At 42.6% G+C, this 27,495-nt stretch overlaps 1 protein-coding gene across 1 annotated transcript in view; it reads right to left on the reverse strand.

The window, feature by feature from the left end:
• Nucleotides 1-5,046: 5,046 nt before the first annotated feature.
• The window catches only part of SLC4A3 (solute carrier family 4 member 3), a gene marked incomplete at its 5' end in the record, with an annotated part of 84,978 nt that continues 62,529 nt past the window's right edge, over nt 5,047-27,495 (reverse strand). The window contains 7 exons of the mRNA XM_082260939.1: nt 5,047-5,141; nt 6,538-6,711; nt 10,767-10,936; nt 17,770-18,020; nt 20,717-20,883; nt 26,280-26,369; nt 26,461-26,637. Of these exons, the coding sequence (XP_082117065.1) occupies nt 5,064-5,141; nt 6,538-6,711; nt 10,767-10,936; nt 17,770-18,020; nt 20,717-20,883; nt 26,280-26,369; nt 26,461-26,637 (1,107 nt within the window). The 3' untranslated portion in view covers nt 5,047-5,063. The remainder of the gene's footprint in view (nt 5,142-6,537; nt 6,712-10,766; nt 10,937-17,769; nt 18,021-20,716; nt 20,884-26,279; nt 26,370-26,460; nt 26,638-27,495) is intronic.

The raw sequence follows: 27,495 nt of genomic DNA on the forward strand, positions 1-27,495 counted from the left end.
TGATGTCTCTGGGGTGTGGTCAGTATACATTCTGTGTACAGAACACCTCCAAGCGGCCATATTGCATTTTCAGAAAATTACAGCATATCCTGTAGATAAAAGTGCCATTCAGCGTTATCTGGATTCACCTTTTCCGGTAAAGCCTCTCTAATGCTCTTACTGCATGCAATGGATTTCAGTCATCCGTACCCTATTTCCAGTTATATATATATACAATACATACAGGGGTGCCTGAATTGTTACACTGTTATATAACAGGAGATGTAATATTATGCCCATGGCACAGGCCACATCTATGTATTTTAAGGGATATCTAAACTTTATTGTACAAACAAATTTCTTTAAAAAATCATGGATTATTCATTTAGTAATTCAGTAAAAACAATACAGCCAGAGTGTAATACATTTGTCCCATTACAAACACCTCCTATACAAAAATAGAGGTGGCGTATTTCATTGCGTAGCTTCTTCAGGACCAATCAAACAATGTATCTAATGCTAATAAACAGATTAAAAAAAAATATCTAATGCTGTTTCTTGTGTGTATAATAAATTGATATAAATTGTATGATATTCAGCAGCATATGATACATTGTTTGATTGGTCCTGAAGAAGCTACGCAATCAGCGAAACGTGTTGACCAAGCTCATGAAATATGCTCACTTCCTATTGTTTGTGTAATGAGGTGGGATGTGTATTCTGTCCAGACAGCTAGATAATTAGTTTAGGTTAATGCTGCTTCTGTATACGATTTCATCTGCATATGATAATGTAATCAGGCAGAGGGGAGGGATTGTGTACACTGTATGGGAGTGACTGAGAGCAAAACTCTGTTTTTATTGGATTTTGAATTTCATGTCCTGTTCCCCACAAGGTCCACCTGGGCGGTAACCTTGTGGGGGGGAAACTGTATAAAAGGGCAGCTGTACCATTAAACCTTGAGTTCTACTTCACTCTCAATCTAGAGTCCTGTCTCTCATTGGGGGAATCTGCTACAAGGGATTGCTATGCTCTTCATACTACCTTGAATAATCACTAAGTTCTTGTAAGAGCTTGTTCCTATTCCTGCTTCACTCTCTGGGGAAAGAGAGGTTCACCCACTGGAACCGGGAGCCTTGTCGTAGGTGCAGGGTGGGTAGGAGGCGGCGAGACCCCAACCAAGCTGCGGCGGTTTGTGGGGTTTGCGGTGGTTATGGTATCTGGTGGAGTGCTTGGAGCCCTCGGGAAGCACTAGGAGCATCCATCAACGGAGGTACCCAGTTGGGATGCCAGTTGATCCGTTACAGTCCCAAATTTGGCAAATGTATCACACTCTGGCTGTATTGTTTTTAATGAATTACTAAATGTATGATGCGTGATTTTTTAAAGAAATTTGTTTGTACAATAAAGTTTAGATATTATTTCATTTATATTTGCCTCTGTCTCATGTGGGTACCAGTAAAGTCCACCAGCAGCAGGACTGGTTCTTGCAAACATTTTCTATTTGAGATTTGTGATGTGGCGTGGTTAGAGGTCTTCCATAATATGTAATGTATTTTAAGGCTCATTCACACGGACAGCCAGGAGGCGGTAAAAACAGGCCGTTTAGCAGGGCTTCAACTACCCCTCAACCGCCCACCTGAACAAGAAGATGCAGCCACTCAAGGCTATATATATGTCATGGTTGCAGCAAAAATTAAACATAATGTTGCATTCAGCAGGAAGTGCCAGCGCAAATGCAACCCATTCAAGGGACTGGAGCCATGTCACAACTAACCTGCAACTGCATGCAATGCACATGCTTGCGGCACTGTGGGTCAACAATATCGGGGGTTATAGCAGGCCTCTTCACTCCCTATGAAAAACTTTCTGAAAAGCGATCCACCCCAGATCCCTTTTTAGAGGGGTGACAAAGATAGCCATACATCTGAACAAGCCCTAAGTGAGCTGTGGTCTTTAACTGCTTAAGGATCCCCCCCCCCCTATGTACATATACTGCAGCAGGGTGGCCCTTAAGCGCAAAATCATGTACCTGTATGTGATTTCTTCTTCTTGGTCTGGGGCGCAACTGTGCAGATGCCTATTGGCTGACTGATCTAGGGGGGAAAGAATTATTTAGCTGACATGGGCTTTCAAGCAATTATTGTTCCCCTAGGATGAAGTTGAGCTATTTTTTAAAAAAAGATGTCTTTTTCAAAATATTTGCTTTACAGATGTCAGAATCATTTGTGCAAGCTGAACGAAAAGTCTTGTATTTTTTGTAAGAGATTGATTCCTGTTTTTTCAGTTCCATCTAGTGGCCAAAATGTGGTATAGTTCTCTTAATGAGGTACTTTGGAAAGCTATACTGCATTTTAACCACCAGATGGAGCTGATGATACAGGCATTAATCTCTTACAAAACATACAGATTTCGTTCAACTTGCACAGATGCTTCCAACATTTGTGCAGCGAATGTTTTACAACAAACAGACCCCATAGTGCATTTTAAAGGCAATTTGTGTAAATAACTGATTTTCACTTTCAACCTCTTAAGGCCAATCAGATGCCCTGAATCCACATGTTCTGACTATTAACCATGTTGCCATATTAGGTCAATGATGCCACAAGCATCTCTGCCCCTTCTGTGTACATCAGCTGCAGAGTGGGAACATCTCTGGCCAGAGATCAATGGATTGCAGCGGGCTTACTTCTAGGTATGGTCGAAACCCAAGTTGGGATCAAATCAGAACTCATTCCTGGTGCTGACAAGGAGTATGCACACAACACAGAGCAGAGAGATGACCTCATCAGCCTGTTGTTGCTCCTTCACTTCAATATAGGAGAACTTTAGTTAAGAAAAAAAAATTGGGAGCAGACATCATACATTTATTTAGGATGTACAGTGAGCGGCATACATTCTCTCCATGCCTTGGTGCTGGGATAAATTAACTCCTGTGCACACATGCTGGTATTGCATCATCTTGGGCTGGCCAATCAAGATGGGACCAACTGCCAAACCCAGAAAAAGAATGATTGAAGATGCTGGCAGTGGCGGTATCACAACACTGGATAGAAGGTGAGTATTTAGGGACTGTAGTTCCTCTTTAACTGCTGAAGAGAACAGTCAGGTCTTCAGGCTTGCTATGCTGCGTGGCAGAACAGTGCAAATCTTAGAACTGGATGGACATATAAAACAGCTCCCATGGATGTATTTAATCTGTGTATTTAGCTGTTTGCCTGCAGTTCAGTTGTAAAAGAAGACTGTGTAACAAAAACAGCATTTAGTTTTAGTATTTAATAAATATTTTGTTTATTCGCATTCATTATTCCATAGTTTTTAAAAAAAGATCTAGCATTATAATTTTTATTTTACAGTTCTGTCCCCTATAAGCAAAATTATATGGAGTACATGTTTCTAAGTGCTTTCTAATCTTAGTTATGAGGTCCGACTTGCAATCCCCCTCCAGGCGTGGACAACCCGACAACAGCTTTGAAGGAGACTGTCAGGGTACTGCCAACATCTTGGCCAATCAGTGAATTTGTGCATTGGCGCGAATACGCATGCGCGCCCAAACACGGGCAAACGCAGTCCGGAATGTGCGTGCGCCAATGCGCACGCACGTACGCCGTGCGTAATGGCACTTGGCGCCAAACGGCCTATTTAAAGCCAGCAACCACAACAACTAGTTGCTGGATGATCAACAGCCTCCCGTGTTCCCTGTGCCTTGTAAAGCTGCTGATCTTGACCCCCTGTTGCCGACCCGTACTGTTTGACTTTTCTTCTCCTGGCTCCTGACCCCTTGGCTTGCTCTTGGATTCCTGTTGTCTTCTCCAATACTTGACCTCGGCTTGGCTCCTGACTTCGCTCCAGTATTCTCCCAGTTTGTTCCTGTTTGTACCTTGTTACTGCCTGGATTGCCAAAGTGTTCCGGACCTGCTTGGAACTTCACAACAAGTTTGTTCTTGCTTCCATCTGGTCATCCCAACCTGCAACCCGTGCTACTTCGGGCACAGCACTCCCTGTCCCACTTCCAGGGGTGCTCTGCACCTAGCCGCAAGGGGGAGCCCTCTCTACACTCCGGCTTCGGATCAGGTATGTGACAGAGACAGCTAATTCATAGCGGAAGATTATATCTGAGCACTTTCCTGAGACAAGCAGCAGAAAAAGGGATGCAGAGGCTGACAAATCCCACCTCCCACCGCATTCAGCTTGCTGTTGCTTGTCTCAGTAAAGTGTTCAGAGCCAAAACAAGCTACACTTATGAATCAGATGTCTCTTCCATAGCCGTTGTTGGAGAGCCGAGACAAGCTACACTTATGAATCAGCTGTCTCCTCCATAGATGTTGTTGGAGAGCCGAGACAAGCTACAATTATGAATCAGCTGTCTACTCCATAGATGTTGTTGGAGCAGCCACGGCAGGAGGGGAGGGGGGCAGGTTAAATCTCAAAAATAGGGTTAGAAGGTACTTGGAAACATAGGACAAAGTACTACATGCACTTTGTACCATAGGGGACAGAACTGTCAAATACAAAATACAATGATAGATTTTCATTAAGCATGGAACTCAACGTCATGTGATTTGGGGTTCTGGAATCAGAATATAAAATAACGCCTTTGAGTGGCCAAAATAGGGTTGTAGTAAATCAGTTCTGGGCCCCAACAGAACTAATACCAGACATTACATGGAGGGGTTCTGGTGAAAGGATCGATACTGGAAGAGTTCTGGTGAAAGGATCATTATGGGAGAGTTCTGGTGAAAGCATAGTTATGGGAGAGTTCTGGTGAAAGGATCGTTATGGGAGAGTTCTGGTGAAAGGATCGTTACGGGAGAGTTCTGGTGAAAGGATCCATATGAAAGAGTTCTAGTGAAAGGAACCACATGGAAGAGTTCTGATGAAAGGATTGATACAGAAGAGTTCTAGTGAAAGGATCCAGACAGAGGAGTTCTTGTTAAAGGTTCCATATGGAAGAGCTCTGGTGAAAGGATCCACACGGAGTAGTTCTGGTGAAAGGATCCATACGGAAGAGTTCTGGTGAAAGGATCCATACAGAGGAGTTCTGGTGAAAGGACTAATACTGATTTTGGCAGAGTGGAGAAGGATCACACAGGCATATGAAGCTCATTGTATTCATCCTGGCCGTCTTCATCAAAGTTTGGTTCAACATCTTCAGCATCCAACTAAAACAACCAAACAGACATGAGTAATGTTAAGGTGTCACCCATCTAAAATGGGTTTGTAGTACATATTGAGAGTTAAAGTGTTTGTCAACCAAAAAAAAGATATTTTTTTGGACAGTTAGGATTAGAACCTCTGTCAGGTTCTAACTGCTATCCAGCCTTCTGTTAGGGTCATGTCAGACAGGTGATTTAGTTGCAGTAATCTGCTTTATTTATTTATTTTTTCACTAATGAAATCATTATTTATTGAATATTGTATTAAAATTATGATAAACTAATATTACTTGTTATGGAATTTTCAACTTGTTAACTTTACAGCTATTTTGTAGCTCATTGATTGAGATTGAGTAACACTTCATGTCAACGATCAGCTTTCCAGCGACAATCACTCTGCATTTATCTCTGTAGCTTGGTTACAGATTGCTGAGGGAAAAAGATTTGTAGCAGAAAATACCATCATAATGATGTGACACGAGTTTTACCTGCAGCAGCAACAAATCGCTTCTTAGTGACAAATCCTTAGTGACTATAGTGATTAAAGCTAAATTCCAGGTGTAGATTTTATTGTGCAGCTACACTGGACCAGTGTGAGTTTACATATTCCATACCTGTGGAAGTTGTAAATCACTGGTAGTAGTCGCTACCATTAGGCCCCTTTCACGCGAAAGATCCGTTCAGATCGGCCTGTCAGTTTTTCAGGCTGACCTGATCGAATGCTCCATGCATCCCTATGGGGCAGCGGATGTCAGCGGAGACATCTCCACTGACACCCGCTGCTATCTGATCCGATCCTGTCCGTGAAATCCGGACGGATGGAAACCCTATTTTCCATCCGTCCAGCAGATCGGATCGGATGAGGACGGACAGCCGCATCGGTTGTCATTACAAGACAGCCAACCTTTGGCTATGGACGCCGGTACCGGGGTGATGCCTCTAGCTGCAGGAATCACTCCGGTACAGCACTTTCCCAAAATATTGGCAATATCGGTACCCTCAGGGGCCGATTCCGATATATCGGGGAAAGTGCAGATCGGCCCTCGATATATCAGCTTTGCCGATAATCGGTTGATCCCTACTTCAAACTATGGCCCTCCAGTTGTTCAGGAACTATAATTCCCATCATATATAGTCATGTCTTTGAATGTCAGAGTTTCACAATGCCTCTTGGGATGTGTAGTTCCGCAACAGCTAGAGGACTGTAGTTTGAGGATCCCTGCCTTAGATTTTACGGACTTCCAATTGACAACCCTTTCAAAACTGCCCAAGGCACAAAAATGCACGCATGTGCTGTAAGGCACACAAGATGAGAACAAGCCATTTACAAAAGAAAGTGAACATTTGGAAAATATTACAACTTCAATGTCATTCAATGTGGAATGTAGAAAGTTTAACTCACAGCTTTAAGTTCCCTCTCGTGGAAAAACCTGGGTAGGACGAAGCGTCTGAGCGGAACGGTGAGGATGAGAAGGAACGGGAAGGCCAGCGAAGCCGGAGATGATTTCACCACCCAGAGCAGCACAATGCAAGAGAGCTGGACGCAGGTGAACAGATGCATCCTCCATGTGCACACCTAGAGGGACAGGACAAGGATATGGCCAGGTGTAGATGGATAGAAAGATGATAAGGTCATAGTGTGTGTGTAAAGTGAAAATTCCACCCAAAGCTTTTCCTTTCAATAGAGTAGGAAAGAGAAAGGAATTTTGTCAGGTCCCTGCTGCAGAGATTTCAAATCACTTCCTGCATTGGTGACTGCTCATACAATGGGGACCAGGGTGGATTTGATTTAAATCACTACATAGTTACATAGTTAGTCAGGTTAAAAAAAGACACAAGTCCATCTGGCTCAACCAATGAAAAAAAAAAAAAAAAACACAGTAAAGAAAACCCAACCATACAATCCCATATACAAAATCCTATACACTAGTAAAAAGACTTGATTTAAATCCACTCGATTTAAATCATAATTTTTAAAGAGCAAATGTCCTCTCTGTCTCGCATCGGCTCCTCCTCCTCTGACCCGCTGTTGACTCACCGACAGTCCCATTCACTTTAATGGGACGGCTGGTGATGTGCCAGTGACACAACAAGGTGAGGGATGTGGCGGCAGCAGGAGAGCGGATGCCCGATAACAGGCGCTGCCATGATGGACCTGAAATGACAATGTAATGTCCTTAAATGTAAGGACCCCTTCTTGCTGGTAGTTAGTGTGAAATTTTGTGAATGCATCAATGCAGTGCATGTTATCTCAGCTTGCAGAGCTTGAATTAATTGAATTGAATTTACCAAAAATTACATTTTTGAAGAATATGCTACATAACTAAGCTCCATTTCATGCTGAATAAACTAAAAATGTATCGTAAATAGAAAACTATCTTTAGATAGATTTTTACTCCAAAGGGATTTTATTAAAATACATTTGATAAAGAAAAATAAAATGTGATTTAAATAAAATAAATAAATAAATAAATAAATCCAATATTTTTGATTTAAAAAAAAAAATATTTGATTTTTATCCACCGTGATGGGGGATACACAATAAAAACCTGACAGAGGCTCTGATCCTTCGCCACTTGGTCCACACTTTAAATTCCACTTTATATTACATTAAATTATTAAATTATACAACTATATTTGGTCTATTTTTGGAACATTTTGCAATATAAAGATAATACTATACAGAAGGTAAACCCTTCAGAACTAAACTGTTGGCACAGAGTTCAGAAACCAAGCAGATTATAATGACTTATTGTACAACAGTAATTCCATGTTTAGAAGTTTGGGGTTTCAAAAATGCAAACATACATATTCACCTCCATGCTGCAGCATCGGTATGCTGCATCTGTCCCTGGCTGGCTCAAAGGCCGTGTACTGAAGGATCACATGACAGCTGGATGCTCAGTTTTCAGTCAGTTCTGAGTGGAGAGCAGCGACTGCCAGTCACCGCTCTCTGCTCTCCCCCTTCAGCACTCTCTGAAGCACCGGGCTTGAGAGGGGGTAAGCACAGCTGGCTTCGGGTCTCAACTGTTCACTGAGGGCCAGAGCCAGCTAGAAGGATCCTGACAATATGTTCATGATCCTTCCAGAGCCTGGAGTGGTTCTGGGACGTCAGCTGACAGCGGGCTTTAGCCTATGGCCATATGTCTATTTAAACCACTTACTTACTGGAGCAACTCTCATTTTTTGCAAACATGTTCTAATCTGCATTTTTTTAGTAGGAATTATTTAACCCCCCCCCCCCCCCCCCCCAAAAATAGTGTATATTTTCTGAAAGCTGAGACCAAAAAAATGGTGGTAGTTGCAATTTTTTATGTCACACGATATTTGTGCAGTTATTTATCAAACGCATTTCTTCAGGAAAAAATACATACACTAAATGAATTTTAGTGCAGACAAACCCAATAGTATTCCCATTTTTTGTTAAATATAAAAGATGGGGTTGTGTTGAATAAAAAGATGCCAAACATGTCAAGTTTTAAAATTACGCATGTTCTTGGAATCACAAATGGTACCCAAAATTGTCTACAGACGACGCTTTAACGTTGGGTTAACACTTGTGTGATGACAGACATTGTTTGTGATTCACACTGCATTGCTGTACAGATCACATGCGATGTCTGTGCGATGCAAAATTAGCCATACAAACTGTATGGTTGAAATCGCATCGCATTCACACCAAAATGGCGCAGGACCCTTTTTTTGGCCCACACTGGAATCGGATCGCATGGGTGTTCACACCTATGCGATCTGATTTCTGCACCATTCGACAGTTCGCACTGCGAACCTATCTGGGGTGTCATTACCTTTACATTGACACCCCCAGCGGTTTGTAGATATCAATGTGAATCAGTGTGCGATTCAAGTGAGATGCGGGGACCGGCACTGAATCGCAGGATTTCCTGAACCGGGACTAAAAGCCTTTATAGATGATCAGTTTTGAGCTAATCATGAACTATGGCCCTAGAATTTTTGCTCTCACTCAAAACGTTCACAGCGATACTTCAATTGTGTGGTGCAATTCATTTTTACATAACCTGTGCTTTTTATGAGATATGTGTGCAGGGTAACGGGGGAGCTTTAATTCATTTTTTATTTTATTATAGTTTTTTTGCACTTTTTTTTAATTTTAAATATGTTTTTACTTTATTGCTATCACAAGGAGCTCCCTGTGGGCTCCCTCTAGAAGCTGGAAATCTCAGCATATACCACTACTCTAGTGATCTCTACTGGCTTCCTGGAGTGACTGCTCTGCCGCATTGTGAACTTAGGAGCAGAGGTGTGCCCAGCCTATTGCATTAGGGTGTGCACCCCAAAGCTCAAACTCACATGCCTGTGTGTGTGTATACTGTATATAGGGCATGCCTGTGTGCTGAGTAGGGCAATGGACAGTTTCAGTAGGGCAGAGGCTGGTGTCAGTAGAGGAGTGGTTGGTGTCAGTAGGGCAGAGATTGGTGTCTATAGTTTATTTATTTTTTTATTATTACTTTTTTAAAATACATTTTTTTACTATTTCTTACTTTTTTTTTTTTTTACAATAATTCTTTATTATTATTATTTGTTTTAATATATTTTTTTAGAAGCCCCATTGGGGGGCTTTGGTGAAATATTAGGGGTCTAAACAGACCCCTGATATCTCAGTTTTGAGACAGACAAAGGGACTGAGGACAGAGATTCCCTAGCCCCTTTCTCTGTAGCCAAGCAGCAGGGGGAATCTGTGCAGCACAGGGTGATTAGGGTGCGCACCCCAATGCTTAGGAGGTCGGCATTTTGCAATTATATTTTCTGAGAATGCAAAGCGTTTGGACAATGCAGAGAAGTGGGGTGGTGATTGCAAGCCCCCCCTTTTTTTTATTTTGCCTATAAAATGAACGGGGGAAGTTTAACAAAACTTGGGCAGACAGAATCCAATGCAGCTGTGCCGCGCAACCAGCTTCTATCTTCAGCTTGTTTAGTTAAACGTGGAAAATGGAAGCTAAGAGCTTCTATTGGCCACCATCAGGGTTGCTGATAGAAATCACGGGGCCCCGTACAGGGCCCCCCTTAAATATATTATAATATAATAATAATATATCAAAACAACTTTTTCATGAAAAATATACTAAAATCGTTCTTAGGGGACACAAAGATAACAAAGAAGCTATGTGAATTAGCCCTTTTTAAATAGTTTTTTACATTTTTGAAAAATCATCTTATAATTAAAAAAAATATATATGTTTAAATGTTTTAATGTTTTACTTTAAATTTTATTTTACATTTTTTTTTTTTTTTAAACAAGTTGTTATTTTTTTACGGGACAGGGAAGCCAACAGCTTCAGCGGGGGACCCAGTGTCTGTGTCTCTCCCTGCATCAGCTGAAAGCCGGCGAGAGGGAGAGAAATCGGTTTTCAGCTGTTGCAGAGGGCCACACAGGGCATCCTGTAATTGCCCCCCTGTCCGATCGCACTGATGCTCTCTGCTGTTCGGGCCCCCCTGTGTGCCTGGGCCCCCTACAGGAGGACTGGTGCCCCCCCCCATCAGCGGCCCTGGCCACCATGCACAGCTGTCTCAGGCACTTTCTGCTCCAGTTTTGATAAATTCCTCCCAATGTATTTAATAATATTTTGGTGATAGTATGTTGTACACACTCACCTTCACCACGTAGGGGTGCTCTGGGTGATGTTTGGGGTGCATGAGGATCAGCAGAAGTCTCTCGAACAGTTGGATACCAGTAAGTGATGTCACCCCCATATACAGGAAGATCCCAAATAGAACTGCCAGCGGGATCTGGCGCAACATTTCCCCCATTACTATAGAGAGCCCTGCAGGAGGACAGATAACATACTTTTTCAAGAATGACTATACAAAATATTTGCAAAATAAATTATAATATCATCCTAATCACAATAAGTTGAATTTTGGCATCAAACACGTGTAGAAATTAGCATTTTCGCTCTCAGAGGTAATTATGTGTCCTGCTATTTGCTCGTATTCTCTGCCTCCTAGAGCAGGTTGGCTGATTTATTTCACAACGTCATTTTTCAGAGTTGACTGTACTGCACCTTTAAGTGCCTAACTGTCTATGTTTGTCACTGAGGCCAACTGTCTATGTTTGTCACTGAGGCCAAGTGCATGGTATTGATTGAATTACTCATCAGAACTAATAAATATCAAATTCTGCTCATGAAACATACATCAAGGTGCTTATAAAGGTTAATAAAAGCAATGGGACATAAGTGACATAATCAATGCACACAGTGGCAGTTTTGCCTCAAGGGACAGGAATGATTAGGGATGGTGCCATGATTTTCAGTTGTGAATTAAGCACTAACTTTAAAGCCCCTTCTCTGTTATAGCCTCTAGATGTCACTGTTTCCATTGCCATGGCATACATGAATAGCTCTAGCCATGGGCTAAAACTATAGAACACATGAAACAGTGACATCTATAGGTGACATTACATAATACAGTCTGTTTAAAAAAACTGGTGCAAAACAATATACAGTACAACGTCAAGGAAAAACAGACTATATAATATAAAAAGAACTTTCCACCAATGATCCATGCTGACCAGCAAACAATGATCATAGAAAAAAGCTAAGTATTTTCATAGCTGTTTAAAGTATAACTAAAGTCAAAACCTTTTTTTATAGTTTTGGATAGAGTGGAGGTGGATGAGAACACCTGGCAGTTTATGTATTGCTGGCTGACTGTGTTCAGTGGAGCTGTGTGTGTTTTTGTTTAATTTGTATATATGGCTTGCCTCACTTTAGGTAAGAGCAGAAGAACCAGGGAGCCGCACATGAGAGCAAGTCCTGCTGTGCGTAGACAAGTGGCAGTCTCAGCCTGGACCCCCACCAGGCCACTCCCCCAATGAATTTCACCCCGCCCATTGAAGCTTACTCATTGGGATTCCATTCCATCCCCATGAGTAAGCACCAGATGGCGGCGTGAAATGCATTGTAAGTGTGGCCTGGAGGGGGTCCAGGCTGAGACACACAGCAGGTCTTGTTCTAATGTGCGGCTCTCCAGATCTTCAGCTCTTATCTGTCATTATCTGGAGCGTGGATGGGCTCCTTCCCAGCCAGCACTTACAGCAGGAGGCACAGGACTACACTTCCTAGCAGCCTGAGCCACTCACTTATATTCCATGGATTTGCCTTACTGTAACCAGGGCAGTTTCAATTAGGTCCTTAATTAGGTTGGTTCAGTGTTTTCAGCTGCTGTTAGTCTGACTGTCTCCTGTTTTCCAGAGAGCTGTAGAATTCTCTGGAACATAGGTGTGGAGCTATGCAGATGGCAGTATGACTATTTATACAATCCTGGCCAATCCCAGGGAGGGTTGCCCTGAAGGCTGCTAGGAGTCAGCATAAATACTCTGAGAAACTGAGATTCTGGGTCTTTTCCTGCAGAGAATCAGCCCAGCCTGGAGAGCAGCAACGTTGCCATGTGCTTGCTGTTGGTGAGGCCTCAGGTGGGTGACCTGAGGGCCTGGATGCTGAAGCTACAGAGAGCTGACTGAGGGGCTGTCATCTGAAGATCTAGACTGGTGTCACAGGAGAAAGATGCCACTTGGAAATTGGAAGGAGGCAACCAACTGTCCCTGGACATTTTGTGAGTACGGAAGGCTGTGCGATATCTTAGAGACTTTTGGACAGCTGCTACCCCTCTTGTGCTAGAGAATCAGCTGTGTGTTTGTCTAAATGGGACATTGGCTGGTGTCCTAAAGAGCTCAGTCTATCTGATTTTATGTGAAGAGACTCTGCTCTTGGTGCTCTAAAGAAAGCTTTTACTCTTTTAACTGCTTCTACTACAAACCAAGTCCACAGTTTGCTATGTGCAAGGACGCTGCTTTAGCTTTATAGAAAGGAGTTCGCTGTCCTCATTAGTGTGCACAGCCTATTACATTAGGGTGTACACCCCAAAGCTCAAACACAGGACAGTGAATCAATGGGAAGTACTCTGTGGTGAGCAGCTTTCTATTCATTCACAAACCGAAGTGTAGTAAACAGTTTACTATGCTTCGGTTATGAATGGAGACAGTGAGCAGAGTGTGTTCATTTGGAAAAGGAAGGTGCTGGTAAATGACATATTTACTAGCCCCTTTCCCTCACTCTCCAGAGGAGGGAAGCCAGCAGCACTGCGGGGTGAGGGGGCGAACATGGGGGAAGCTGGGGCAGTAGGGGTAATCGGCACTGCACAAAGTGATTAGTTTGTGCCCAGGCACACCTGGCACACCCCCTGCACACGCCTATGGCTGTCCTCAATCTGTACATAGTTCTGTTTTTGGGTATCCCATTGAATTCCCTCTATCCTCTCCCAGTTACTCCAAAAAATAAAAACAAGATAAAGAGCACCCCTAAACTGGTTATTGAGGAAAAGAGTGACTGCATTTGTGTGCCTGGCTGCCGGGGAATCCACTGGGAAAAGAACCTGGGCAAATGTCCAGCGGCCCTTTCAGGGGTGGATTAACATGGTTATGATACATGTTGATCCTGCCATTGAGCTATTATTTTTCCACTTCCTTTAACAAGGTTATTCTGCAATGAAATTGCACAGCAATGTTGTCAGAGTAGTCTTAAACTGGCCAAAAACATATCATACTTTTTCTGTTTCCTGCTGAATTGACCAAAACTGGATCTGTGGTTGGTTCTGCTGACACCACCCTACTCAACAAACTTCCATCTAAAGATTGAAGGATCCCAGTCAGGCAAACAGTGACTGCATCCAATCATCTTCATTCACTGTTTGGGTATTCTGACAGCCGCAGGTGTTGGCTGCCATAATATAATAGCTAGCAGTGGGAGATCCATCCACCCATGCTTTAGCATTGATAGAGGAATCTGTTAGATTAAGGCAGGAGTTCCCAAGCTGTGGGTCGGGACCCACTGGTGGGTCGCGAGCTGCATTTGAGTGGGTCGCACTGAGCAGGAAATCACTGAGAGTGGGCCCGCTTAAAATGTGCTGTGGGAGCCCGCGCAAATTACAGAGAGCCAAAGCAGTCAAATCGCGATGGATTCAGGACCCCGCCCACGCAGTTTATGGAGGCTGGTCTGCAAGGAGGATACTTGCATCAGTGAGTATGTATGTGGGCTGTTATGTAGGATATGTTCATAAGGTGCAGAGCCAGCTCCTCGGTCCTGCTGGTGGCAGCGGTGGTGGCTAGACTGGCAGCGGGATTCTCTTAGCTATAGTGGGCAGAGATGGCAACCTCGGTGTCAAAGGAGGAACAGGTGGACCGTCGGTGTCAAAGGAGGACCAGGTGGCCCGGCGGTGTCAGAAGTTCATGGCAGCTTCTGTGACCCTAGTAGAGAAACTGAAGGAGAAGAGCCAGGACACTAATAACAGCATAGGGCTCCTCATCATGGAGACTCTGGGTGAGGTGTGCTGGGCTTCACCTTCACTGTGGACCGCTGGGAGAGGAAGGAGGGTGAGTGCCATATAGTCTGCTGATCACTGCCTTATACTGTCTATGAGGGTGCTGATTACTTACAACTCCACTTATATGCCACAGGTTTCTGACCCCTCACTTAGAACATCTGGCAAGTGTATTCAATAATAAATTGAAAAGTAGTAAATTGATATTTTTAATTTAACATCCCCCTCCCTTTAAAATATGCATGATTGTTATTATTTGCATTTATATAGCGCCAACAAATTATGTAGCTCTTTACAATATTCAATTACAAGCAAGTGGGTCCCGAAAAATAACTGTATTCAGAAGTGGGTCTCGGCCCAAAAAAGTTTGGGAAGCCCTGGATTAAGGTGTTTTTCTTTTGTGCGCGAGCTAACGGCGACAGGGGCGGCTACATTTTTTTTTTTCCTATTTATTTTATTTATTTTTTTAATTTTAGCACAGGTTTTTAAAAAAATAATAAAATCTGATCACTTTTATTGCTGTCACAAGCAATGTAAACATCCCTTGTGACAGCAATATGCAGTGACAGGTACTCTTTATGGAGGGATCGGGGGTCTAAAAGACCCTAGACCCCTCCACTACACTTCCATGTATTCAAAATGCCAAAAAGGGCATTTTTGAATACATTCACTTTTTGAAACTGACGCTTTTAGCAGCCGAGTAACCCGGAGGTGACGTCATTGACGCCGCCTCCGGGTTATGTCATTGGAGACCTGATCGAAGCCGCTTCCGGGGTAATGATCGAGCGGCTCCCGAGCTGCATTGGTCGTTACCGCTGGAAAGCCGACCGCCGGCTCTAAAAAACGGTAACGGGATGATGCCTCTAGCTAGAGGCATCATCCCGGTATAACCACGCAAAGTCAGCCAACGTAGGCCTACGTTGCTGGTCGTAAAGTGGTTAAAATCCAGTAATACACTGTTTCACCCTGCTCTGCACATGCTCAGTTGCTCTCCATTTTTAGGCACTGCTGGGTTTGTAGAGGCCGATTGGCGGACAGCCTTAAGGCTGGGTTCACACTATGGCGATGTTAGACATCACATGTGACCTGCACAGCATTGCTGTGCAGGTCACATGCTATGTCTGTGCAATGCGAATTCAGCCATACAAACTGTATGGCTGTCTTCGCATCGCATTCAGGCAAAAATGGTCCGCAATTTTTTGGTCCGCACTGTAATCCGATTGCATCGCTGTTCACACCCATGCTATCCTATTCCTGCACCATTTAGCAGTTCGCACTTCGATCTGAAAACTGATCTGGGGGTGTCATTAACTTTGTATTGACACCCACAGCGGTTCGCATAGGGCAGTGTGAACTGCCTGCCAGAGACATGCAATGCAGGAACCTGCACTGGAATTGCACTGATTCCCGCATCGCAATAGTGTGAAGTCAGCCTTAAACGGAATGAAACCCTCCTATCCTTTACAGCCAAGGACGCTGCTGCTTCTGTTTGAACTGCAACTGCCATGATGCTGCACATATGATCAGTTATGACACAAGCCATTTGATAGATTGACAGTTTGGTTGAGGACACGCCATTAACCACTTGCCGACTGCCGCACGACTATTTATGTCGGCAGTCAGCCCCTCACAGGCAAAGCGACGTAGGGCTACGTCGCTAGCCTGTAAGGGTTTTGGGACCGAACGCCGCCGGATGCGCGCTCCCGCTCGGTCACGGACCCCCCGATGTCCGCCGGTCACTCGCGATCGTCCCTGACAGCGAGAGAAAGGCAGGCAGCTAATGTAAACAAAGCCGCCTGTCATTCTCCCCTGTGTAAGAATGGTGATCAAACGGTTCTACTATGTAGGACCGTTGATCACTGTTCTTACACATTAAGCCACAGCCAATGACAGTTAGAAGCACGTCCCTAGGGACACACTTAACCCCTCCTCTCAAAAAAATTAACCCCTTCACTGCCAGTGTCATTTTTACAGTAACGGTGCATATGTATAGATTACTGTAGTAATGTCACTGGTAACCCCAAAAGTGTCAAAAATGTCAGTCAAGGGTCCGATCTGTCCTCCGCAATGTCGCAGTCCCGCAAAACAAATCGCAGATCGCCGCCATTATGCGTTAAAAAAAAAAAAACAACAAAAATGACAAAAATCTTTCCCTTTGTTAGTAAACGCAATAACTTTTGCGCAAACCAATCAAAATACGCTTTTTGCCATTTTTTTTACCAAACATATGGTAAAAAAAAAAATTGGCCTAAAATGTTAAAAAATTTGGATTTTTACATTTTTGGGGGGGGGGGGGAATTTCATATAAAAAAAATGTGAAAAATATTGTTATTTTTGCAAAATTGATGCATTTTTGTGTTTATAGGGCATGATCAAAAAATCGCACAGGTGATCAAATACCACCAAAAGAAAGCTCTGTTTGTGGGGAAAAAAGGACGTCAAATTCGTTTAGGTACAGCATTGCACGACCGCGCAATTGTCTGTTAAATTCACGCAGTGCCGAATCGCAAAATAGGCCCTGGTCAGGAAGGGGGTAAAATCTTCCAGGGCTTAAGTGGTTAAATGTGACAGTTTTGTATTTCCAACATTCCAGGAATGTAACTGTTTTTTGAAACCGGTAAATTGGTAGATTTAGTTCCGCATTATGATTTACTTCTGCTCAGGGGCTTTGGGCTTCAGCAAAATGGCAGCCTCCAGTAGGAAGAGACAGGAGCAATGCTGGAGGCAATTTACACCACACACTAATTTTGGTAGTATAATTATTAATGTGGAATGTATGTTCCTTGCTAAAGAACATTATTTTTTATCAAGTTGTTATGGGTAAAGTTCGGCTTTAAAGACAAACAAATCAACTCCAAATGAAACAGCAACAGTTATTTTTCTTTCTTCTGGAGAACCCAATGGATCAAAACAGACCATTGTAAGCAGACCTGGCAGTGTATATGGTTTTGCCCAATCCCTTTAACTGTCATTTTTGCTGGACAGTTTGGTCTGCATTTATGTGCAAGGAAAATGTAATTAAAAGCATGTGAAATAAATAAGAAAATAAGGAATTCATACAGTATTTTGAATATTTTCATTGCAGTCATTTCCATACATACAGTTACCAGAATATATCATTTTTTGCTATAGAGCCACTGAGGAACAAACCCAAGTGAAAGCCACGCCTTTCCATAGACACCTTTCCTTCCTACTTTCCAAAATAATAATTATTAATAAAAAAAACATTTTTGACTGCTCAGCACCCAGAACAGTCTTCCGTGCACTGTGCCCTCACCCACGATAATGGAAATCAGCACTCCTGTCACCCTCTGCTCTTTAACCTCAGATATTCGCGGTCTTTCTCCTGGCGCTGTTTTACTCATCAGGGTCAAGGCGTTGACATGAGTGACGGAGCGCACCGTGGTCGCCGTCAGCCAAGGAAGTCCGAAAAGGGCGCAGATCCCACCCAGAGTGCCAATGAGGAGCAAATCCAAGTGAAAGCCGCTGCCTTTCTGTAGGCACCTTTCCTTCCGACTGACAATCAGTCTGCGATAGAATAAAAAAAAATTCAAGTATTATAATTATTTGCACTAGCAGTAATAGTGGTAAAAGAACGGAAATAATAGATGTGGGGCTAGAAATCATAGAACCTTTTGTCTTGTGTAGAACCGATTCAATTGTTATTTCAATTATCATTAGCAGCAGTAGCAGTGGGTACCATACTAATAATTGGCATGCCTTCGCTGACCTGGTAACCACATGGCTTGGTTGATAAACAAAACCCATGTGATCACATACACTCAGCAATGTGGTTTGACTTCCCAGCATTTACCAAACACCAAAATATCTGTTTTTGGAGGAAACTTTTTTTTTTAAAAATATACATTTTATACCAGGTATATTAATCAATATTTGCCAACAATTTCCAGAAAAATAGGAGAAAATGGTGGTGCATTTGGCGTGCTGCCTCTTTTTTGGCAAGATACAATGGATGCGAAACAATACAGGGGTGCTTTTCTACAGAAGTGGCAACACTTGCCATCTATGTACTAATTCCTAATAAGTAATTTATTTTTAGTTAGGTAAGTGTGGACTTTTTCTGAGTTATCCTTCACAGTCCGACACCCTGGGGAATTTCCAAATTGGAGTTTTCCCCCCAAACATGGCTGATTAAAGTGGTTGTAAAGGTAGAAGGTTTCTTTTACCTTATTGCATTCTTTGCATTAAAGTAAAAAAGCCTTCTGTGTTCAACTCCCCCCTAAATACTTATCTGAGCCCAATCTCAATCCAACGCTGTGCCCAAGAGCAGTGGCTCCCTCCTCTTGCTCCCTCTTCATTAAACAAGGAGGCAACAGAGGAAGCCATTGGCTCCTGCTGCTGTCTATTAAACACTGTGAGGAGGGGGCAGGGCTGAGCTGTGCTGTGTGTGTCAATAGACATTTGATCCCCTGATGACGTGACGTCAGCACGGCCTGACGAAACGTGCGTCGGGAGCGTGAGACCGTAGACTTCCGGGTTGGCGGAACGCAAGCGTGGAGCAGAGTTCTATCTACTAAACCAACCGAGATTTTGATTGCAATTGAAGGCGGGCTGTTTGTACGATATGTAGTAAGTGCAACTTTTATCAATAAAATGTTGGTTGTACTGGCTTACTGCACTATGAGAGTCTCCTTTCTATTGCATTTATATGTCCTATAAATCGGAGTTCCATCAATACCTGGTCATATATCTTTACTGGTGAGAGGAAAGATATGTGGATGGCCCGGATTCATTGTGGATACCAATGCTTATTGTGACCCCCTATAATCAAGGGGTCATATCCTTCTGGTAAGGAGTATTTATTAAGAGCACTGGGTGAAGGTGTGGAGGTGAAGGTTTCACATCACTTCTATCAAGTCTATGCTTTTAAACATTGTTGCGATTAACTACATAATCACCTTGATTTTTTAAGCACTAAAAGGACTTTTACTTGTTTATCTATTTATGCATTTATGCTGGGTTGTGCTTTTATCTATTGTTGTGGCTCTCTATTTTGCTACTGATGTTATTAAGCACTGTTGGACTGTTTTCATATAAGTTTTTATCTATTTATATGCACCCAAGCACTTTTTGTGAATATTTTTGTTGAGCGCAATATATACCCTCATTTTTTCACAATAGACACACTCGAGATCAAGCCAACACAAGTGCCCCAATAGAAAGTGGCTTCCTATGGGGGCACTCAGAAAGAGGCAGGAGCCTAGGGCACTGGCGGAGGACCCCAGAAAAGGAGAATCGAGGCTGCTCTGTGCAAAACTATTGCACAGAGCAGGTAAGTATAGCATGTTTGTCATTTTTTAAAAAAAGTTACCATTACAGTCACTTTAAAGCTGAACTTTGGGCATAAAAACTTTTATTAAAGTGGTTCTAAAGCCTCAAGGTTTTTCACCCTAATGCATTCTATGTACTGCATAAAGGTAAAAATCTATCTGTGTTGCAGGATCCCCTCAGCCCCCACCCCTTTTTCTTTCCTGAGCACGATACAATCCAGCGATGTGCACGAGAGCAGGGGCTCTCGCTGCTGTCTCCCTCCTCATTGAGCAGATTGATTAGCTACCGCTGCTGTCAATCACTTTTTGTGAATAGACACAGACGGCCGGCTCTGGAGCGAGCACGCATGGGTGCCCCCATATTCGTGGGGGGACTTGCCAAAGCTGAGGGGCCTGGAGCACTAGCGGGAGGACTCCAGAAGAAGAGGATCGGGGCTGCTCTGTGCACAGAGCAGGTAAGTATAACATGTTTGTTATTTTAATTTTTTTTTAAAAAATATCACTTTAAAATATATTCCTAATAGCCACAAAGGATACAAATCCACTTAGTGTTCACCAAATCCCTTTGCAAACACAATTAGTATCCTGGAAGTGACATCATCACTGTGCTGTACATAGCCTGTAGAGAGAGCAGAGCTGTGGGAGGAACCTAGCAGACTCCACCCACTACAGGCTGTCTGCAGAAAACCACAGAAGGGGGGCGGAGACAAGACCAGTCACCCAGCCCAAGGAGAGAGAGCAGCAGTGAGCGGTCTTTATTACAGAAAGGTAAAGTCTCAGAACTGGATTACTGCACAGATCTGAAAGAAATACATAAATCACCCCATGATTCGAGGAAGAATACACATGACTCTTGTACTTAGACAATATTTGAAAGAGAGTAAACAGAGGTTTGTGGTGTATATAATTTATCTTCAGTATCATCCTACTCACGTAGTGATCTGAGTTTCCATGAAAATGAGAATGAACACGAGAAGAGCCGGGATAGCGGATGCAAACATCATCCAGAGTGGAAACGGACTAGATGTCCCCATGGGATGGATAAACCACCCACGTTTTCCAGGAGAGGTGACGGACAGGCCAGAAGGAACATTCAATTTCTAGAACAAGAGAATGGAAATATTATTTTGCTTTTCACATAAAAAAGTGCTGCAAATACATTTGCATTTCCCTCAGCAACCAATCGAGGTTTAATTTTCCTTCTGTAAATGGAAATCTGAATTTGGTTGTCTGCTATAGGTGGCCACCAGTTTTCATCAATACTCCCCATGAACAGAGCTGAATGTCTGTTGTAATTGTGATAAAGTCAACTTTAATTGCCCCTTATGCACAGCTCAGCTCATGGAAACCTCAGGAGAGAATAAGTGCATGCAGGGAAAATCTTTTTTTTTTCATTTACAGTTGTGCTCATAAGTTTACATACCCTGGCAGAATTTATGATTTCTTGGCCATTTTTCTGAGAATATGAATGATAACACAAAAACGTTTCTTTCACTCATGGTTAGTGTTTGGCTGAAGCCATTTATTATTAATAATCTGTGTTTATTCTTTTTAAATCATAATGACAACCGAAACTACCCAAAAGATCCTGATCAAAAGTTTACATACCCTGGTGATTTTGGCCTGATAACATGCACAGAAGTTGACACAAAAGGGTTTGAATGGCTATTAAAGGTAACCAGCCTCACCTGTGATCTGTTTGCTTGTAATTAGTGTGTGTATGTGTGTATAAAAGGTCAATGAGTTTCTGGACTCCTGACCACCCTTGCATCTTTCATCCAGTGCTGCACTGACGTTTCTGGATACTGAGTCATGGAGAAAGCATAATAATTGTCAAAGGATCTGCGGGAAAAGGTTGTTGAACTGTATAAAACAGGAAAGGGATATAAAAAAGATATCCAAGGAATTGAGAATGCCAATCAGCAGTGTTCAAATTGTAATCAAGAAGTGGAAAATGAGGGGTTCTGTTGAAACCAAACCACGGTCAGGTAAACCAACTACAATTTCAACCACAACTGCCAGGATAATTGTTTGGGATGCAAAGAAAACCAACAAATAACTTCAGGTGAAATACAGGACTCTCTGAAAACATGTTGTGTGGCTGTTTCAAGATGCACAATAAGGAGGTGCTTGAAGAAAGATGGGCTGCATGGTCGAGTCGCCAGAAGAAAGCCATTACTAAGCTAATGCCAATAAAAGTATCCCACTTAAAATACACCGAACAGCACAGAGACAAGCCTCAAACCTTCTGGCACAAAGTCATTTGGAGTGATGAGACCAATATTGAGCTTCTTGGCCACAACCATAAACGCTACATTTGGAGAGGAGTCAATAAGACCTATGATGAAAGGTACACCATTCCTACTGTGAAACACGGTGGTGGATCGCTGATGGTTTGAGGATGTGTGAGCTATAAAGGCACAGGAAATTTTGTCAGAATTGATGGCAAGATGAATGCAGTATGTTATCAAAAAATACTGGAGGAAAATTGGCATTCATCAGCCTGGAAGCTGCGCATGGGATGTACTTGTACATTCCAACATGACAATGATCCTAAACACAAGGCCAAGTCGACCTGTCATTGGCTACAGCAGAATAAAGTGAAGGTTCTGGAGTGGCCATCTCAGTCTCCTGACCTCAATATCATTGAGCCATTCTGGGGAGATCTCAAACGCGCAGTTCATGCAAGACAGCCCAAGAATTTACAGGAACTGGAGGCTTTTTGCCAGGAAGAACGGGCAGCTTTACCATCTGAGAAGATAAAGAGCCTCATCCACAAATACCACAAAAGACTTCAGGCTGTCATTAATGTTAAAGGGGGCAATACACGGTATTAAGAACTGGGGTATGTAAACTTGATCAGGGTAATTTGGGTAGTTTCTGTTGTCATTATGATTTAAAAAGAGTAAACACAGTTGGCTGATAATAAATGGCTTCAGCCAAACACGAACCATGAATGAAAGAAAGGTTTTTGTGTTATCATTCATACTCTCTGAAAAATGGCCAAGAAATCATAAATTCTGTCAGGGTATGTAAACTTATGAGCACAACTGTATAGCCCTTGCCACAACACACCAGAATTAGCAAAACAATCCAAAAAACAAATACTTTTTGGGAATTAACATCTTTTTTTTTTCCATTTTCTTGGCTGAAGCAAAGAAGAAAAGAAGACTCTATTTAGGGCACATTTGCACAAGTACGTTGCAACTATACTGCAAAATGCTGCATTGCGAGGCCATCCATTTTGATTGGTAATGTGTTGTGTTGCCAGATCTAGAGCTCTACCTTCACTCGGATTCCCTCGACAAGCCAGCCTCTGCTATTTATTCAAATCACATCTGACAATGACTGCATTGCCTGACTTGACTACTTTGAGGAGTAATTGGCTGCTGGATGTACCGGACATGGATGATGAGGACTTGACAGACATGTGGGATGCACCATTTAAACAGCTAATCTCCCTTAGAGACCGACAAATACAATTTCAGATCCATCACAGAGCCTATTTTACATCCACTAGGATGCGCCGGCTTAATCCTAACATTCCTTCAAAGTGTTGGAGATGTGACAGTGTTGAAGGGAACTTTTCGCATTTTCTGGGCATGTCCTGCCATCCAACTGTTTTGGCGTAATGTGATTGATATGATTAAGGCCATTGCACGGGTCCTTTTCTCTCCATCTCCGCAATGTCCCTTTCTCTGCATCTCTTCAAGCTTGTCTGTTGGGACTGGTCGTAAGTAGTGTTAATTTTGGCATCATCTGCAATTGTTTTAGTTTTAGTCGTATTTAGTCGACTAAATCTGCAGTAAATTTTAGTAAAATGTCCTACATTTTAGTCGACTAAAATTGAATGGGTTTAGTTAAATTGTAATGCATTATTTAAGCATTTCTATAGAATTTCCAAACCTATTATATACTCCTGGAGTAAAACATTCTCATATGTTATTAAGTGTTCTTGCATGGCAAGACCACTTACTGTTATCTCACATACATATTCTTATTATTATAGCCAAATTTACCATCCTAATTTCTCCCACAGTTCTTACACTACATAGACAGTAATATACCATAGATATATGGTAAAAAGGCGCTGGTAATCTTTAAAGTGCTGTATATATGTACTTGTAAAATAATTTAAAGTGTATATTTCACAAAAATAAAAACATCAATGGTGCAATATAACTTAAATAATTAGTAAAGTGCAAAATATTTGCAAAAGGATTTTTTTACAGTGCTTACTTGTGCATCCGCAAAGATAAATAAAGTAGCAAAAATGATAAATATATTAAATCAATAAATAATGTGCCCACTATTATAGTGTTTAAAGTGGTATAAAGTGCTTATAAATAATTAAATAATAGTCCAAGTCAATTCATGCAGAGAAAATTATATAAATTCAATCGCTTGGATCTTTAGTGCTCCAGGTGATGGGGTGTGTCACTCGTTGCCTCTTACCAGATAAGAGCAGGTCGCAAGGACCCCCAACGCCTGTGATCCCTTTATTTAGGTGGATCAAACCATTAATCGACTCCTTTCTCCAGAGTATCCTGCTCCTTACTCCTATTCGTGCGTTACTCGTACATATGAAGATACGGTCCGCATGTATAAAGACACATAAGATAGCCAAAAAATAGTGTAATACTGTTGGTTTTAATGGAAATACACAAATAACAATAGTTGGCTTCTTACATTTTGTTGTGCCCTCCTGGCACAGGGCAATTTGTATTGATTGATTGCGGGTATCAGGAAAAATCCTCCAAGGATCTGCAGTATCCCTCTTGTATCTCCTTTTCCCTGCTAGCATGCGGCGGTCGGCTTGCGTCCCAGCCTGCGTATCAAATGCCCTTACTTCCTACTTCCAGGTTTAGCAGAGACCACAATGCATTTTGCTTGTGCTTGCGTCATCAGGTGGTCCATTCTCATATGTTATTAAGTGTTCTTGCATGGCAAGATCACTTACTGTTATCTCACATATATATTCTTATTATTATAGCCAAATTTACCATCCTAATTTCTCCCACAGTTCTTACACTACATAGACAGTAATATACCATAACGTGTGGATTGTTCCCGATTGGTGTGCTATTACTCTGTGGAATGTTTCCCTGAATGGTTCACAAAATATCAACGTTTTTGTGGCGAAATTGGTCCCATAGGAATGAATAGCGGAATGTTCAAAACTGGAGTGGGAGCTGAAAATTAGGACATGATTTCTAAACTGCCACCACTCCCTCATTTTCATCCCACCTACACAAATCTTATATCAAAACGTTCAGCTACCCCTGCTGCCACTAAAAATGTCCACGGCTAAGCCATATTCCTGATAGTTTTTACAATATGACTGGTGGAGGCAAGAACACTTCACACAACTTCCCCAGAAATTGTAGCTTTTCTAGTTATTTATGGGATTAAGGTTAGATAAAAACTCACAGATACCGATTTAGCCTCTCTAGATGGTCTGAGGAGGCCTATAATGCTGCACAGTGCTTTGGATGGAGGTCTGAGTAGGCCTGTAATGCACACAGTGCTCTGGACGGTGCTCTTCACAGTGGTCTGAGAGGGCTGTAATGCTGCACAGTGCTCTGGACAGTGGTCTCAGGAGGCCTGTAATACACAGTGCTCTGGACAGTGGTCTGAGAGGGCTGTAAGGCTGCACAGTGCTCTGGACAGTGGTCTCAGGCGGCCTGTAATACACAGTGCTCTGGACGGTGCTCTGGACGGTGCTCTGGACAGTGGTCTCAGGCGGCCTGTAATACACAGTGCTCTGGACAGTGGTCTCAGGCGGCCTGTAATACACAGTGCTCTGGACAGTGGTCTCAGGAGGCCTGTAATACACAGTGCTCTGGACAGTGGTCTCAGGCGGCCTGTAATACACAGTGCTCTGGACAGTGGTCTCAGGAGGCCTGTAATACACAGTGCTCTGGTCAGTGGTCTGAGAGGGCTGTAAGGCTGCACAGTGCTCTGGACAGTGGCCTGAGAGGGCTGTAAGGCTGCACAGTGCTCTGGACAGTGGCCTGAGAGGGCTGTAATGCTGCACAGTGCTCTGGACAGTGGTCTCAGGCGGCCTGTAATACACAAAGCTCTGGAGAGTGGTATTATCACCTAGCTTACATCCTCACGAGATAAGGGGATCCGGCACTTTTGCACTACTTACTCTGATTTGGCTTGGTGCAGGAGGCAGCATGCACTTATGTACTACCCAGCATATCTTCCCAGTTTTATTTTGTTGTTTATATTCAGGACGGCCTACTCCTGCATGAGCCGGTCCACCTGAGTATGTTTTTGTTTGAATAAAAAAATGAATAAAAAGAATTAAAAAAAAAAGTGTTGTGTTGCCAAAAAAGGTGCATGCCCAGATTTTGGCATGTTGAGGTGTGTTGGCAGCCTATTCACTTCAATGGTCTGCTTTCATTCAACGCACATTAATGCAGAACATAACACGTATCAGCTCCTTACAAAATTGTAAATGGGCTCTAAAAAATGTAAAAGAACATACCTGCGTGTAGGTGTCAGTTATTGTATAATCAATTAGGACCATAACAAGGATAGATATTGGAATCCCAAAATCTCCAATCACTCGTCGAGCCTGAGCAAAGAAAGAGAGAGAGCGAGGCCATGAAACAGCTGGGATATGAAGAGGACCTGTATACCACGCTAGCACCAACCCTCCATCACACCTTTCCTCCAAGGAACCGGCTGTTCTTGAACTTGCGCAAGAAAAAGGCGATGAGGAAAGTTCCTGACATCAGAATAAGGGAGAGTAAAGCGGTGTTCGGTTGCATCCGGGGACCCAGAGCTCGACCTCCAGACCCACCAGAAGGGTACGTCCTGAGCAATGGGTGGTCTGCGAATACCTAGAGCAACACAGTCAACTCTAAACATGAATATTTCCTGTTCTTTACAGCAGAAATGTGTGTCTATAATACCAAATGCTTCCTATATTAATTATTGGGATACTATGATACCAACTACCACAGGTTGCTTTATCATTTATTATATATTGGGGTGGTAGTGTAAAGAGAATCAGTCAGGAATGGAATTATGCAGGAATCAGAATTTTTTAGCCTCGATGATTTTGAATGTTAGACACATGTCCTTAAAAAACTTTAATAAAGTTTCCAGGATGCATCTCTTACGCCCTGCTCCTCTCACACTACCTCCACTCTCCCTGCTGCTATTACCAGCTGTAAAAATGACAGCTGGGAATTGCTTTGTATTACAAATCAGGAGTGGCTGCCAAAATGCAACTGTTCCTGTGCAAAAATGACACAGTCTGTGAGTGTCATTGAGTAAATAGTTGATAATGGATTGTTTCAGTGTATTTACTTTTATATGCAGATCAAAGGTGTGACCTTTGATCTGTATCAGTTAAAGAAAGCTTACAAGTAAAAAAAAGTGAATGAATCTGCACCTTTTTTATATTTTCTGTTTGATTACTATTTTTTTTCACACTTTCTGCCTGGCCCCGCCCCTACTGCCATTGTCACCTAGGTGAGAATAATGTGTCCCTGCTGCCACAGCCTCCTGGGATTCCACAATGCATATCCCAAGAGACTGCAGGAGTAGGGTCTGCCAGCACCCAGTGGGCAGAGCTCCACATGTCATTGGAGGCCAACTGCCTGAACCCAGAAGAGACAGCTGCCCTCTGATGACCAGAGATGTATAGTAACTAAGTAGAACTACTTCACTACTGTACTTAAGTACCGAAAGGC

Source organism: Pelophylax lessonae, assembly GCF_965119305.1.
Source record: "Pelophylax lessonae genome assembly, chromosome: 6".
Classification (NCBI taxonomy): domain Eukaryota; kingdom Metazoa; phylum Chordata; class Amphibia; order Anura; family Ranidae; genus Pelophylax; species Pelophylax lessonae.